Source organism: Equus przewalskii, chromosome 1 (genome assembly GCF_037783145.1).
Source record: "Equus przewalskii isolate Varuska chromosome 1, EquPr2, whole genome shotgun sequence".
Taxonomy (NCBI): domain Eukaryota; kingdom Metazoa; phylum Chordata; class Mammalia; order Perissodactyla; family Equidae; genus Equus; species Equus przewalskii.
The window spans coordinates 98437922-98455277 of NC_091831.1; the positions used below are offsets into that span (position 1 = coordinate 98437922).

At 46.7% G+C, this 17356-nt stretch overlaps 1 protein-coding gene across 2 annotated transcripts in view; it reads left to right on the forward strand.

Annotated features, from left to right (window-relative positions):
- The window catches only part of SLCO3A1 (solute carrier organic anion transporter family member 3A1), a 289096-nt gene that overhangs the window by 43638 nt on the left and 228102 nt on the right, over positions 1-17356 (forward strand). For both annotated transcript variants that reach the window (XM_070618553.1, XM_070618543.1), the window contains exon 2: positions 16224-16689. In XM_070618553.1, coding sequence (XP_070474654.1) covers positions 16224-16689 — 466 coding nt within the window. The remainder of the gene's footprint in view (positions 1-16223; positions 16690-17356) is intronic.

Genomic DNA, 17356 nt, shown 5'->3' on the forward strand with positions numbered 1-17356 from the left:
GCGTTTGCTTGTTAGGTTCTCTCCACTCCTCTGCTTTCTTTCATCTTCACCTATCACCACTGTCCAAGCTCCAGTCATTGCTCTTGCTGGAAGCTTTTCATGAACCCCCACCCCCACCCCATTCTACCCCATTTTCTTACTGCACTTACCACATTTGGCCTTGCCTTCTGGCTATTTGTACGCATTGTCCTTTTTTTTTCTTTCTGTTTTATTGAAGTCTAATTTATATACCATAAAATCCATCCCTTCTAAGTATACAATTAAATGATTTTTGGTAAATTTCTAAGGTTGTGCAACTGTCACCACAGTCCAGTTTTAAAACATTTCCATCATTCCAGAAAGTTTGCTCGTGCCTATTTGCAGTCAAGTCCCACCCTACGCTCTAGACCCAGGCAACCTGCCTTCTTTCTCTGTAGATTGGCCTTTTCTGGACATTACATATACATGGAATAATACAATATGCAGTTTTTTACATCTGGCTTCTTTTGATTAGCATAATCTTTTTGAGATTAATCTATGTTGTAGCAACATGCATTGGTACTTTGTTTCATTTCATTGCCGAATATTATTCCTTAGTTTTGGAATCTAGTAGATAAACTGGAGTAGATTACTAGTGGATTTATGGATATACCATGTTTTGCTTACCCATTGACCATTGATGGACATTTGGGTTGTTTCCAGCTTGTGGTTATTATGAACAATACTGTTATTTGCAGTCTTTGTGTAGACATATGTTTTCAATTCTCTTGGATAGATTGGGGGTGGAATTGCTGATCATGTGGTAAATTTATATATAACTTTTTAAGAAACTGCTCAGTTGTTTTCCAAAGTGGCTATAACCGTCTCATCTTTTACATTCCTACCAGCAATGTCTGAGGCTTCCAGTTTCTCCACATCCATGTGAATGCTTGGTATTGTCTGTATTTTTTTATTTTACCCATTCTAGTGGGAGGGTGGTGGTACCTCATGATTTTTATTTGCATTTTCCTAAAGACTAATGATGCCGAGCATCTGTTCAAAGTCTTATTAGACATTCGTATGTCTTCTTTGATGAAATATCTATTCAAATTACTTGCCTATTTTTAAAATTGGGTTCTTTGTCATTTTGTTGTTGAGTTGTAAGATTGGTAGAAAGTGTTGTTCAAATCGTTTGTAACCTTAGTGATTTTCTATCTAGTTGTTTTATTAGTTATTGAGAAGGATATTAACGTCTCCAACTAGTATCATTGTATTGTTTATTTCTCCTTTCTCTTTGACGATTTTTGCTTTGTGTATTTTGGGGCTCTGTTATTATGTTGATGTGGTTGGGTTTACATCTGGCTCTGCCATTTTGTAATTTATGTCTCATGTCTGTTTCATTCCCTATTTCTTCTTTATTGCTTTCTTCTGTGTTAAATAGATATTGTCTCGTGTTTCATTTTAATTCCTTCTCTCCCTATGCTTTGAATTATTTTTTTAGTGATTGTATCTACAGTATGCATCTTAAGTTATCACGGTCTACTTTGGATCAGTACTAACTTAATTTATGTAAAATCTAGAAACTTTGCTCCAATACAGCTCCATTTCTTCCCCTTTCTTTGTGCTATTCTCATATGTATTACATCTTTATATCAATCAAACAATGCAGTGTTACTGTTTTATGCAATCCTATGCCTTTTAAAGAAGTTAAGAGAAGAGGGAAAATATATTTATACAGCCTTTTGTGTTTACACACATATTTAACTTTTCAGGTGCTCTTTATTTCTTAGTACCTATTTGTGTGTATATTTGAGTTACTGTGTGGTGTCATTTACTTTCCACCCGAAGGAATTCCTTTAGTATTCCTTGCAAGGAAGATCTGCTAACCATGAATTGTCCCAGTCTTTGTTTGTTTAGGAATATCTTTATTGTGCCTTCAATTTCAAGTGATAGTTTTGCTGGATATGGAATTCTTTTTTGACAGTTTTTTCTTTCAGTTCTTTCAATTTGCCTTTCCACTGCTTTCTGATGTAGGTTGTTTCTGATGAAAAGTCAGCTGTTAATTTTGTATGTGATGAGTGTTGTTGTTCTTTTTCTTATTGCTTTGAAGATTTTCTGTCGGTCTTTGCCTTTCAACATATATATGAGCAGACTATAATGTGTCTGGGCATGGATATCTTTGCTTTTTCCCTACTTGGGGTTTGTTGATCTTCCTGAATCTATAGATTCATATTTTTCACTACATTTTGGATGTTTTGGCCATTATTTCTTCAAATATTTTTTTCTGTGCCTTTTTCGCTCCTCTTTCCTTATAAGGCTCCCATTACATGTATATTGGTGTGCTTGCTGGGGTCCCACAGGTCTCTGAGATTTTGTTCATTTTTCTTCTTTGTTCTTCAGATTGATAACACTTACTGATTTATCTTCAAGTTCACTGGTTCTTTCTTCTGACATCTATCTGATACTGAGCTCCTCTGGTGAAGTTTTCATTTCAGTTATACTTTTCAACTCCAGAATTTCCACTGGTTCATTTTTTTTTTTAACATCTGTCTTTTTTTGTAATATTTTGTCTATTCTCTATTTATTGGATTATTATCATCATGTTGTTATTCTTTAAACATGAGTTTCTTTAGTGTTTTGAACATATTTATAGGAGGTGCTTTGAGTCTTTGTCTGTTATGTCCAACACTGGGGCCTTCTCTGAGACTGCTTCTATTGACTGCTTCTTCCCCTTGTTAAGGAAGGGCCTTGCTTTCCTGTTTGTTTGTTTTTTGCATGACTCAATTTTTTGTTGAAAATTGGATATTTTAGATAATATACTCTTGCAACTCTGGATTCAGTTCTCTGTCCTCCCCCCGTCCCACCTGAGGTTTGTTGTCTTTGCTATTTGTTTAATTACTTGCCTGGACTAAATCTGTGGAATCTGTGTCTTGTGGTATGTGGCCATTGATATTTTGGCTCAGTTTTTTGTTTGAATTCTTATGGGTTTTTACATTTTTTTCATGTCCTAAATTCCTGTTTTTATTTTTAAGCATGGCTTCCTAGGGGTCACCTCTATGTCTGCATAGTCAATGACTGGTCAGAGTTTGTGTTCAGATGCCCCAAGCACTAAGATTTTACTCAAAATTAAGGCAGTTTTTAAGTCTTCCCAGCTTTTATTTTCTTCTGGGCCCCTTTGCATCTCCTTTTCCTATGCACACAGGCTTATAGTCAGCCAGGAGTGAGTAGAGACCATGGACCCTCTCTGGTCTCTCCTCCACTTGTGCACAGGCTTTCAGTCAACCAGAGACATGTGGAGAGCTTATCGAGGACCCTTATGTTTGATCTTTCTGTTAAATTTCTGTCTAGTCTGCCAGTCTGGTGCTTGCCCCAACCAGCATCATGCCCTCAGAGTAGCTGAAGTGGACTTCTCTGTTCGTTTGCTATTGGGATTTCCATCCTTACTGACAGCACCACTGAGTGTAGGGTTTTCACCTTCCACTTCAAATCAAGCAGACTTCCTCCAATGAGGCTGCTGGTTTGCATGGTCAGCCAGCCCGCCCAGTGGAACTGTGCCAGCCAACATGGGAAAGTCATGGGAGGGAGGGAAAGACCCCAGATTCCCACTGTTCTTACCCGAGGTTCAGAAGTTTTCCATGAATACACGCTCCTCAATTTGTTGTATGTTTTAGTTGATTTCCGGAGTCTTGAAATGGTTGTTTGTGACAGTTTTGTCCAGTTTCACCATTGCTCTTTGAGGAGAGGATTTCCCAAGCTTCTCACACTGCAATTTCAGCCCCATTTTCTTTTCCCATCTTCTACAGAAGAAAAACCGTGTGGCAGTTAAAAGCATAGACTCTGACACCACATTACTCGGGCTTGAATCCTGGTACTGCCATTTACTACCTGCAAGACTTTAGTTAAGTTAACGTTAACATCTGGGCTTCTGTTTCCGCATCTGCAAAATGGGGATAATAATAGTATCTACCTAATGAGGTTGTTGTAATAATGAAATGGACTAGCATACATAGTGTCATGGGAGCAGTGCTGGCTCTTTGTAAATGCTACCAAATGTTAGCTCCTATGATTAGTTCAGTGAGGGCAGGGACTGTCTTTTATTTAGGACTTTAGCCCCCGTATCCTTGGCCTGGTGCCTTGCACATAGTCAGCTCACCTGACCCTCAGATCATCTTTACTAAGTGATGCTTGACATTCAGGGAAAATAAGGGCAGCTCTCAGAGTAACTGCAGGTGTGAGGAGGAAAGACTGCAGGGGACCCAAGGAACAGATGGCTGCGTGCCTTGTTGAGGCCAAGCAGTCTTTGTCTTGGGCTCCTGTGTGTTTTTCCTCCCAGCCCCAGGAACTGCCTAAAATGCCCAGTGCTACTCACATAACATATTGAGTTTGAGACAGGTCTGCACACTCATGTTTCCAAACAGTTAATTGGCACGATTGCCACCAATGCAGAAGTTTCCTTGCATTGGGCACCTCCAGGAGTAGACAGTGAAGCTTGGCCATGATGCTTAGTTAGGTATTTGCACAAAGGGAAGGGCCACCGGGGAGCTGTGGGAGGGCAGGGGGACCTTATAGTGTGTTTCACCAACCCAGGCTGCCGATCGCCCATACAGAGCCATCGTGGCAATGGGAAATTGGTCCTCCTTCCTCCAGTGGACACAACTGGGGGGAAGGGAGTACAAACTGAATTCAGTTCCCACTCACCCCCTCAGTGGGACACATTCGTGCAGGAAAGTGTATGTCCTGCACAGTTGGATGCAGTGACCTAGCTTAGCCCCCATCTCCCGGCTCTGTGCTCGGGAGCAGGACTGTAGACATGATAAGACAGCCCTTGCCCTCAAGAAGCTTTCAGCCTTTATGAGGGACGCCAGACATGCCAAAATAATGACAGCCTTATGGGAGTCTGTATGAAGTTCTATGGTTGCAAAGGAGAGGGTGAAGGAAGGCAGGGAGGGTTCCCAGAGGAGGTGGCATTTGGACTGCCTGCTGCTGGAGAAGTAGGGGTTTCCCAGGTGAGTGGAGGGAGCCGGGCCGTATTTTGGCCAATTCGAAGGCCAGGGGATGAGAGAGATCCAGGCCAGTGTAGGAAAGTGCCAGTCGGGATTGCTGCAGGAGGGAGGCTGAGAGGTAGCATGTGGCCAGCCCTCAGCGGGTCTGTTACCCCAAGGTGAGGAGCTCCGGCTTTTCCAGTTGGCAGCGGGCATCACAAGAGAGTTTTAAGTAGAGAATGAATTGGGGATGGGTTGAATGAGGGGAGACAGGGAAGAGGATGGCAGCCAGTGCAGACACATTGGGAGAATTCAGGGAAGGGGGATGAGCAGCTGAGCTTAGACAGGAGGGGTCCCGATGAGGGAGTGAGGAGAGGGAGTGACAGGACGAGGGGCAAAGGCGGGTGGGATGTGGAACCGGGGATGACTGTCATGTGTCAAGGGCCTGGGACCTTGCAGATGTCAGTGAAATATTGATGTTCATGGGGAGAGGGATCGGAGGGCTGTGTGGGCAGGGCTGGGTGGTCAAGAGCAGAATGCTGGGGTGAGACTGTGGAGGCTGGGTGCTGTGGCCATCCAGGGGAGGGGGCTCTGGAGCACTGAGGTGCAGTGTGGCTGCAGGAAGAGATGGGTGTCATCAGCATGGAGGAGACAGACAGGAGAATGTGGGAATCTCCCCATGAGAATAGTGCAGTGACTCAAGAACACTCAGATGTGACCTTGGAGAATTCTGGCCATAGAGAACTACAGGAGAGGAGGTGGGGAGGGAGCAGGCGGGGAGGGAGGAGGAGAATGGAGGACAGCTGAGTTGTGCTTGTCACAAGACAGAGTGGTCAGCTGTGTCCGAGATCGAAGAAACCTGGTACGATAGGGCATTTAAGAAGTGGGAGCTCACTGGGAACCTTAATCCAGGGCAGCTTGCTGTGGCCATCACATAGTAGTGCAATGGGGTTGACGTGAGCCCAGGAAACAGGGAGCTGTGGACTTCCTTTCCGACGCTTGATGGAAGGCAAAGAGGAGCAGGAGGCAGTGACAAGAAAGATGACTTCAAGCTGTTGTTTTTACATGCATGAGCATTGGGCAAGTTTGTGGATAGGGTAAAGAAGGAGCCAGGGGAGAGCGAGAAGAGAAAGGAAAGAGGGCAGAGCGGTGGAGAAAGGTCTTCTGGAGACAAGAAGGGATGAGCGGGCGGAGGACCCATGCTGACTGGAGGAGGGCAGCTCTTCCCGAGTGGAGGTGAGGTGGGCGCCCCGCAGCGCATTCCCTCCTCACCTCTTCCTCCCAATAGGATCCCACCTCTGGCTCCTGCAGGAAGGGGCACTGTGCTCACAACCTGCACTTCGTTCACCTCTCCACTGCTTTGTTCAATCGCAGGTACACCTTCTGGTACTAAGTTTGATATATATTGGTGCAGCATTTTTAGCACCTTGAACAAGGTAACATGCATCCAAGTAGTAGGCGGAGGGAGGCCAAGGAGTGACATGTCTACTTTTCTTATGACACTGGGGACAGAACTGGGCTGGGCATCAGGAGACATCGTGTCACTTAGAAGTGTGTGATCCCAGGCAGATTACTTCCCTCCTTTGGGCTTCCGGTTCCTCCCAGTCAAATGTGGGCAATGGGCTAGGTCTTCCTCAACATCTCCTTGAGCAGTAACATCCGTGGGTCCTCTGATCGATCACTGTGTGTCTTGGGTGCAGCTGAGGGTGTTTGTGCCTGACATGCAGGGAAGGAACAGAGGAAACACCGACAGCTGGGTCAGAGCAACTTGCTGGTGTGCGCAGACTGAGGAAAATGAACCCTTAAGGCTTGTGCTCTTTCTTTCACTGTTCTGACACTAGAATTAGACTTTCTTAGTCTTCTGGAAGCTTTGTGAATGCTGCACATGGGCAGAACAAAACCATTTTGTTCTGACTGGTTTTATCTTACACCTGGACACGCAAGCTTTGGTAAGCGTATTATTTTCTTATCAGCTTATTTGTGGGGTTCATTTTCAAGAGAGGATATAATTAGGTGGAAGTAGATTATCTTGGTATTAGGGCTTAAGCCTACCTGTCTGGTGGTTTGCTCTTGAGAAATCTATGTATAATGATTTTGTACCCTGCCCTGGTAGACGCAGTTTATAAGTAATATACTCCTGTGGAATTATAAGTAGAATTTGAAGACCAGGAAGAAAAAGAAATGAAATGCTTATATGCAGCCTTGGCATCCCACACCATTGCTCTAGCATGGCTGCAGGATTGACTCTGAGATTCCTGGTAAGCAAAGCAAAAAGGGAAATCCAGCTGTCATCATCCTGTTTAATAGCCTTTGGTTGGAGGTAGGTAGGGTGAAAGAAGCAATAAAATTAGTTTCTAGGAGAAGCAGAGCTTTTTCTGTACTTAATTAAAAACATTTCTCATATCCGCCTTAACCCAGTGTTTCTGAAAGTATATTTTTTTCAAGGGATGCTCAGTATTTAAAAAAAAAACGTTTTCATAGTCAGGAGAGTTTCAGGAAATGCGACATAACATATATTTTGATGGATGACTAACAATGAATGTTAATTTGGAAATCTAAGTCTTGTCGTAAAGAAACCTGTTTATCTTTGTTCAACCCAGTGTTTTGAAAATTATTTTTGACTTTATAACGCGTTTCCTCCCTGCATAGCTTTTAACAATAACTAAGCTTTTTTTTTCCCTTTTTACAGCAACTTTGGTTACCAGTTGCTTGGGGTTGTCTCTGCTTACCTGATAGAGCCTGATAGCCCTCACCCCCTGGGGGTCAGGTGACCTCACTGAGGCAGGGACACAGTGCTCGGTCGCTCGGGTGTGGAGTCAGGCGGGTGGGCTTCAGTCCTGGCACCCCGTCCACCCACTGGCAGCATGGCCGTCAGCGGGATGGTCATCTCCTCTGGCCTCAGGCTCCTCATCTGTCAAATTGGGATAGTAAAACTGCCTCCCTCTTGGAATCATAGTGTAGAATAAACTTGTTGATACATGTAAAGCCATCAGTACTGTACCTGGCATAAGTAATTAACAAGTGCTCCATGTGATTGTAATTAACATTACCCCCATTCCGGAGCCTGCCCTGATGCTGCATTCCTCCTGTGTTCCTGGGTACTAACTACTGTGTTTCTTTGGGCGCTGACTGCTTCTGTATTCTGGCACAGAGAAACTTTGTGAACACTTCGTGATAACTGCCTGTTTTCATAGTTGCTTCCATTATCCTGTGAGCTGGCTGAGGGCATCTTCAGCCCCTGGATGAGTCCCTGGCGCGGCAGGGTCCTCAGTGTGGGGTTTTCAGTTCATCTGACAGTAAGCCCAGGCCCAGCATATAGAGAAGCCTGATTCAGTGGAAACAGTTCTGCCTGGGGAGTTTGTGTGTGTGCGCGCAAATTGTGAGCATGTTAGATGGAAATCCCTTTCTTGAGACTATGTCTGCTCCTCTATACGTTTTTCTTGAATGTTGAGAAAATCATTTAACTCCTATTGTTTTTGAAGTTTCTCCAGTAATACAGACCAGCACCATGTAACTTGTCAATTGAAAGAATGTCACAAGTTATTGTGTGAAAGCTTCTAAACACAAACTAATAATAATAATCAGCCTGATGCAAAAATTTCTGGTAAGAACTTTAAGGCTCAGTAACTGAGTGGAAGAAAATTCCACTAGTTGTACCTGGCAGGATGGAGAATCTTTGTTTTTCTATAATGGACCACTGAGCTATAGAGAAAAATCAATGATGAGATTTATAAGTAGGAAGTAATTAAATTTAGGGATTTGTTTTTTAGAAGAGACTCACAAAATGTTACACATTCTCTCAGAATTAATTGAACATAAGATTTCATGAAATAGAAGGAATAATACAAAATATGCTTCCTTTATATTTTAGGGCCATTTAGGGAAGAAAGTTAGTAGGAGAAGAGAGAGATGAGAGAAACTAAGAAATGGGGTGTGGAGGGAAAAATAGTCTGAGGAAGATGCAAATAATGAAGAAAGATGCAGGAAATGCCAGAGAGGAGGACTCGGAGACAGAAACCAATGAGGCCTTTCTAAGGAAAGCTGGTCTGAGACTCTCACTCTCAGATGGAGTGATCAAAGGAAATGATGATGCCTATTATAAAAGACCCAGGTACAGAGACGGCTGGCAGGCTCTCAGGATAACTGCTGCAGGGAACGGCGAAGCCACGTTGCTAATTTGCAACCCCAGGCATAACTACACTCGCAGTGACAGCATTGCACAGAGTGTTTCCCCACTTTGAAGCTTATGGCCAAGCTGTGAAGGCAGAATCATCATCTCCACATTACAGATGGAAAAAGGGAGTTGCAGGCATGTTAAGTGCCCTGCCTAAGGGTCCAGTGTTAGTGTGTGGCTCCGAAAATCTCCCGTGTTTTCCATCTTCTCCTCCCCTCGTCCCCTCACACATACTGATGTCTTTGGCCTGGACTGGAGGCCAGAGTTAGGTCTAAATCAGAGATATTCCGTGTAATGCTTACTCTGCTTTTTAAGAAAAATGGTTGTAAAATTACACCCCTATATTCTGTGGGTATAATACAGGCTAAATCATTCCACCAGAAATAAAGCAACATTGACTAAATGTCTCTCTTCCCTGGCTGACCTGTGAGGTAGGCAGGCGGATGATCTGTTTACCACCAGGGCAGTTACAGGAGGTGCTCATGTCTTGTCTTCCGTTACCTGGTTCTGTAAACCTCGGATCCTGGAATTCACAAGTGAATGCCTTATGTGTGCCATTTCCCCAGTGCCCTAAATTACTTGCTCCCAGGAGCTGCTGTTCAGATGAAAAACAAAAGCCCTCAGTGTGTCTTGCTCGCCTGATGAAATTGCCACTGCGGTTTCATCACGGGGACACGCTCTCTGGGTTGAGGTGGTTAAGCCCCTTCCCCCGCTTTCCTGCGGGAAAGCATGTTCTTGGCACATCAGACGAGAAATTGAAGTTGCCTTGCAAATTGCTTTCTTGGGATTAAAAAAAAAACAAAAAACCAACTTGCATTAATGTTGTGCCTAGAATGATTTTGCTGTGTGAGCAACAGGAGTGCTTCACAAATTTGTTATGAATGGCCAGTGTTTTTACTACCAGACGTAGAATAATGCGATTTCCCAAACTGGATAGATGGAGAACTGTAGAGCAGTTGGGCGAGCTCCGGCCTGCAGCCAGATCCAGCCCACTGCTTGTTTTTGTTAATAAAGTTTTATTGGAACGCAGCCATGCCCAGCATTTACATATTGCCTACAGAAGCTGCTTTTGTCCTACTGTGGCAGAGTCTGAGTAGTTGCTACAGAGACCATGAGGCCCCAAAGCCCAAAATATTTACTCTCTGGCCCTTCTCAGAAAAAATGGGCTGATCCCTCTTCAGGGGGCCGAGGGTGCTTTGCGTGACTGCAGTTTCATGGGAGGTTGACATCTGGACTGTTCCAGCATCTGCTCCCTGACCTGGGCCCTGCTGCTGTGCATGTCGCTGGAGGGTGCAGCTTCCTCCAGGTCCCCGGGGGCAGCCTGCTGGCCTCTGTCATGTCCTATGCCCCTCAGCACAGAAGTGCTTTTAGATGCAGCCTCTCTGTTCTCCCCGGCTCCTCCCAGCCTCCCAGCACTCAGCCCTCACAGGGGCTCTGGAAGGAGCCAGGGGAGACCCCCTCAAGGTCCTTTCGGCTCCGCCTTCCTTGACCTGGGCCTCCCATCAGCTGCCGGCTTGACTGCACTTTACTTCGGAGGCATCTCTCACATGGGTGCCCTTCTTTGACGTTCTGCTGGTGGTACCCTGCTGAAGCCTCATTTCTCACCAGTCCTCTTGAAATAACTGCCTCGGCAGTTTCGAATCACTCCACGCTATGCAACACTGCCACGATAATGTTGAAGGATGGCTTCCGCTCAAGAACCTCCCTTGGCTCCCCATGGACCTGCAAATCAAGGGCAGACCCTCAGCCTGGCCTTCAAGACTGTTGTATCTCAGATTACTCCTCACAGCGCTCTGAGGCCAAAAGGTCATCTTCCCTTAGCCCAGGGGTGGTCTGAAGTTTCCTTCCATCATGCCATGCCTCCCACATGCTGCTGATCTTTGCTTTTGGAATAGTGTGCCACCTCCCACCCCTCCCTTGAAAATCCAGTTCATCCTTGTTGCATCCCAGTTACATTTTCCTCCATGTGCAGCCACATGTATGTTCTCATTCCCTTGAAGCTTCTGCCACCCTGTTCCCTTTCCCTGTGTTGTAGGCTGTGTTGTTTGTTTCTCTCTGCTCTCCCCAGATTGCAAACTCCCACAGGGCAGGGATTGCCTCTCCATCATACTTAGGTTTCTTGCACCTCCCACAGAGCAGGCACGCTGTGTGTGGAATTGAATTGGAAGTCACACAGAGCATGCACACCCGTGACGAGGGCAGCTCTTTTACGTGCACCTACTGTGTGCCAGCTGCTCTGATACACGATCTCATGATGCTCATTCAAGCAAGGATTGTTGTCCCCACTGCCCAGGTGTGGAAACAGACTCAGAAAGAATGCCTTGGCCAAGTGCTGTCAAAGCTAGATTTGAACTTGAGGCTCCCTGTTCCGGTAGTGCACTGATGTGGCCAGGTTACCCTGTTGTAGACACCCCTGCACACACAGCCCTCTGCAGTGTCCACACACTGTGTCTTGTATGCACACACATGTACTTCCAACTGTCTGTGTATTAGAATCACCTGGGGGACTTTGAAAATATTCACGCCCAGGCCCAGATGGCACAAATTATATCAGAGTCCAGGGGTGGGGGTGCTAGGTGCTGACTGGTGTGTTTCAAAAGCTGCCCAGGTGATTCCCATCCAGGCTCCTTTCCCTAAGCCAGAGTAAGGAGGGCTTCTGGGAGCAGTCCTGGGCTTCAGCTGCCGCTGCTAAGAACTTGGCTGCTGCTTCAGCAAGTTCCTGGTAACCTTGGCCCTTTGGAAGGTGACGAAGGGCCCATCTGTACCTGGCCGTGGTCTCTGGGTGTCTCCTGTCTTACAGCATTTAGGACAGCATGGACTGAAGTCTCCCTTTTGGGCTGGGCCCCCATCACTGCAGTTGGCCTGAGTGTGCCTTAGGCACCCTAAGAAGTGAGCCTCCCCAAAATGCGACCCAGCTTTCTCATACAAGGAGAGCGCGTCTCTAGGAACTGGAAATGACTGTGTGCTTTCAATTTGTATCTGATTTTAAAAAAACTCTTGAATCTTGAGTGGGGGTAGGCTTGGTGAGGAGAAGAGGTCCAGTAGAGCAGTGGTTCTCAAAGCGTGGTCCCCTGACCAGCAGCATCAGCATCACCTGGGAGCGTGTTAGAACTATAAAATGCCAGACGCATCCCAGACCTGCTGAATCAGAAACTCTGAGGCTGGAGCCCGGCAGTCCGACACCCTCCTGGTGATTTTGCTGCCACTGAAGGTTGAGAACCACAGCTCCAACTTGACGGTGAGTATGTGTGTGGACACCTGGAATGCCTGTGGTATTCAGCCCCAGCTGGGCATCAGAGACCCCAGGACTTTTATAAAACCTTGGATTCCTGAGCTTCCTCTCTGGGTTTGGGAATCTATTTTTAACAATTGCTCCCGGAGATTCTAAAGTGCCAGCCGGGTTTTGTTTTTTTTGAATTGTGGTAGTGGAAACCTGATAAATGTTGCATTCTTTTAATAATAACTTCATATCCACTTGGCGCAGGAGAAGGACACTTCCTCTTTTCTTTTCCTCCTGGAGTTGCGGCTCCTTCGTCTCTAATTATCAAGACGTTTTCCATCCATCTTGTTACCATTAAGTAAAGACAGCCGTTTGCTTTAGCGTGCATCGTCCTCGTTGCTGGACTGTTCATGCCACATAAAAGCCACAAGTGGGTTTTATGGCCTCATGCATACTTAATTAGTCCATCTTCTCAAAATTGTGTTTTGAGTGAGTGAAGACATTAGCCTCCGATCTCATTGATCTGCAAAGCATCTTTTCAGAGTGTTTGCATAGCTTAACTGTTGATCCACTGGGGTGTCCCTGAGGCCTGTGAGAGGCCACTGGTCAAGGAGGTGCAGACCCTACTCCTTCCTGTCACCCTGGGCCTTGCTCTGCAAAGAGCAGGTTTGAGGCAGGACAAGAGCTGCAGGCACAGGCGTCAGTGCTCTCTCTAGAAGAGGTGATTATTTTTTGTTTTGCCCACAGCTGTCTCTATCCCCACCACCCTTATCGGTCATCATAAATGTCCACACCTGCGTGATATTTTATGACAGGGCACACCTGCTGAAACGGAGCAGTTGTCATGTTTCAGATATGCTGCCTGGTATGTATGTCACTAAGCCTCATGGTGGAAATGAAATATGGCTTCTGCTCCAACCCTTCCCAACTGCCTGCCCTTCCTCCCACTTCCCTTGTCCTTTACGCCTGTGGTGGAGGTCACCAGGCTGCAGACTCACCAGACTGCTCGAGGTGAACTGGGACACCCAGAGGACCCTGCCCAGATCTATCCCTGTTCCATCCCGGTTCCATTTATGCATCCGGCCTCTTCTGGGCATCTCTCAAGCCTCAGTGCAAAGGCCTGGGTGAAGGCCCCCTGAAGCTCCCCACCTCGCCTGCCTTCCTTTGCGCTCCCACACTGCATTAACTACTGTCAGCCTCTGTGAGAGCACTTACTCTATCACGCTTGTTTGTGTTATGAAGGAGAGGAGTGAATAAATGAAGCCTTTGTTTTCACTTGCCCAGAGCTTTCAGAAAGAACTTCTTTGGGAATATTTGCAAGCCATTTTAATGAGACTAGGACTCACTAAATTTCATTTATCTACAATTGCAAATACTTGGTTTGAAAAATAACGGTCTAACCACATAACCAAGGCTGGTTGTGAGCTGATCTTGACTTGGTTAGAAAGCACAATGGAAACAGGAATCAGAATTAGAATGCGGGCGATAGCTGGACACCCGGATGCCCTGTTGTTGGTTACAGACGGGGCCGTGCCAGTGTTAGAACCCTGCTCCTCAGCGCTCGCCCTAGGACCCGTGCTGAAGGAAGGACCACAGCAATGTGTGCACTGTGTTAGCACTGTGCTGCTCTCCCTCCACAGAATCACCAATGGGGGGTTGTAACAAAATCCCAGGGCCCAGGCTGCTCCCCAGACCGGTTGAGTCAGAAACGTGGGAGGGACCAGGCATCTGAAATTTTTAGCGCTTCCAAAGGTGCTTTCATCTGAAGGTAGCGCTGAGAACCACTGGGCTAAAGAAGTCTGTTTAAATGTGTGGGGTTGAACACGAGGCTAAGAGGAGTCACTGGGCTTCTCTACTTTTCTATAATAAAGGCAAATAGAATAGAGGCACGCTACTCATCACAGGTGTTTGCACATAGGCACATGTGTGGCCATTGCCGCGAGGGTGGGGATGCACGGATATTGACAACAGTGCACTTATTTATACATTTGGAGGAAAGTTACACCCATGAGACCCTTCTTCCTCCCTTTCCTTAGCAGCACATGTCCAATTGATCAGCAGACGCGGCCCCGTCTCCCTGAGGATAGAATTCTGCCTCTACAATGCTTCTGCAATTTCCCTGCTCATTTCCACTGCTGCTGTATTGATTCGGCCTTTTTTTCCTCCCTTCTCTCAGTAATAGTCCAGCCTTTTTCTCTGCTGGCATTCATTTCTTTACTCTTCTGCCATCCATTGTCCACACTGCAGTCACATCTGGTGTCACTCTTATGCTTTTAGAATCTCTGATGTTCCCGGATGCCCACAGAGAAATGATGATAATGGTTCTAGATGGCCCTTACCTAGCATTTGAGCGTGTATGTTCTTTACTCGTGGCACCAGCTCTAAGAGGCAGCGCTCTTCTCTCCATGTTACAGATGGGAGAGTGAAAGCACATGGTCAACTGCCGAAGGTCACACAGAATCAGGATGGCCCTGGGCGTTCTGGCCCCCGAGTGCTGGCTCTGCACCCCTCCGCTGCCTCTCCCTATGCTCTCCTGCCAGGTCTGTGCTAACGGACTTTTCACAGCTTATTTCTAATCTTCCCATACATCCTGCCAGGTAGTTGTTTCTCCTATTTCACAGAAATTAAAGCTTGGACAGGTTAAGTAACTTGGCCAAAATCATAGAGCTAATTAAGGAAATAGTAGCTGGGATTCAAACCAGGTCTTCCTCCACCATCTGCATTCTTTCTACCCTACTGCCCGGTTTTACCTAATTTCTTGAGAGTGATATCGGTGGCTCCTTATAATCTGTCACCAACCCGCCTCTCCAACTCTTTTTCATTCTGTTGTTAAATCATGTCACCTGACTTTTGCCAGGAATGTTCTTCCCTGTCCAGCTGGGGCTGTCAGCCCTTCCACGACAGATACTGTGGTCTTGCTGATGATACCCTGAGTGGAACCTGCAAACAGCAGGCGAGGGAGGCCATTTGCATTTTCTCTCCACTTCAAGAAGCCCTAAACTAATGCATCCCCTCTTGACTCCCCCTAGTGTGATGTTTGCAGCATGAATGTAACATCCAGTCACTTTGCATTATAGTTGTGTACTTGTTTACTTTTCTGCTAGGTGACATCCTGAGGCCAGGTGTCATCACTTCCTCATTTTTCTGTCTCCTGCGTCTAGGGCACTGCCAGGTCAACAGCAGATGTTCGGTAAATATTTGGTAAACAAATGGAGGGCAGACAAGAATACAAAGGTTGAGAAAGTCCTCAAAATACTCCCTCCAAGGGGTCTTAGTGGAGCTGTCCTGCACAGAACAGGGATGTATTTACCTGGCCTCCAGGGAAAGGAACTTTGTTTGGAAGCTTCTAGAAGGAAGGGAAGAGCTGATGATTATCCTAATGAGCTAATCTAGCTTGTCCATTTTGCCACTCAGGCTTTTGTTTCCTTTTGTTTTTATGTATTTCCTAAAGGTATGCTTTGCTAACCTCTGGGTAAAGAGGCCCTTGCTCCCCAGCCCGCGCAGCATGGGCCTTCTAAACAGGATAGAGTAAAGAGCACGTGAGAACTGTGGGCGTCCTATGAGCCCTAAATGGTGGGGCTAGGGGCAGTGGAAGTTGTGCTTCCCGAATAGACAAAGAACCTTTCAGGATAGAAACAAGTGCCAGGAAAAACTTCTTTGCCATTGGCAAAGTTAATTCTTTAACCATTGGATTAGGATGAGCATAGTAAGTAAACATTTCGCGGACCCTTCAGGTTTAAATCACTTTCTGCAGGTGCCTTTTTGCAGCTGGTAAAAAAAATTGCAGGGTGGGAGGGTCTGGGACTAGCAGGGACCCTGTGAGGCCGGAAGGGGCTGCCTCGGTGGTGTCATCTGGGTCGGCGTTGAGATTTCCTTTTGCATCCCGCAGGTGAGCGTGCTGACCACGCTGGAGCGGAGGTTCAACCTGCAGAGCGCCGACGTGGGCGTGATCGCCAGCAGCTTCGAGATCGGGAACCTGGCGCTCATCCTCTTCGTGAGCTACTTCGGGGCGCGCGGGCACCGGCCGCGCCTCATCGGCTGCGGCGGCATCGTCATGGCGCTGGGCGCGCTGCTCTCGGCGCTGCCCGAGTTCCTGACGCACCAGTACAAGTACGAGGCGGGCGAGATCCGCTGGGGCGCCGAGGGCCGCGACGTCTGCGCCGCCAACGGCTCGGGCGGCGACCAGGGGCCCGACCCTGACCTCATCTGCCGCAGCCGGACCGCCACCAACATGATGTACTTGCTGCTCATTGGGGCCCAGGTGCTCCTGGGGATCGGTGCTACCCCCGTGCAGCCGCTGGGCGTCTCCTACATCGACGACCACGTGCGCAGGAAGGACTCCTCTCTCTACATAGGTAGGAGCTGCAGCAGCACCCTGGGCGTGCGGTTCTTTTTGGGTTCCTGCTCTGTGTTAGTAACCAGGGTGTGTGGGGAAGGAAAGGGGGGCCCGTGAGCTTTTTATTTAGCCCAAGAGCACTGGTTCTCAGACTGGGCTGCGCAGCTCTGGGATTTTGAGAAATGCTGCTGCCTGAGTTGTACTCCCAGGAATAATGATGTAGTTGGTCTGGGGTGCAACCTGAACATGGAGCCCTTTTGAAAATCTCCCCAAGTGGTTCTAATGTGCAGCAGAATTTGAGCTCAGCTGGGCTAGAGCGTTAATACACCTTGAACGGGCAGACATGGTCAGAAGGAGGTTTATGTTTGTTTATCTGCTTTTGTGTGTGTGTGTGGACTTTGGGCTATCTGGCATTAGCCACGAAGGCATCCTTGGGGTCTATGCATTGGAAGCTTCAGTTTTTAATAATCGAAACGATCTTCTGGTCATTGTCCTATTGAAGCTCAAAGGGAGAGAGCATTGCATTGTTGGTATTTGGTATCATTGGAAGTTGGTAAATTTGAGTAGTTTTTTTCTGTAGTGGAGATAGGCACTGGAACTGGCTATTTAGGAAGAAATAAGGTACATCTGAGTTTTAAAAAATTATTTTGCACACTAATAGTTTCTGATATTTTATGCTGGAAGGA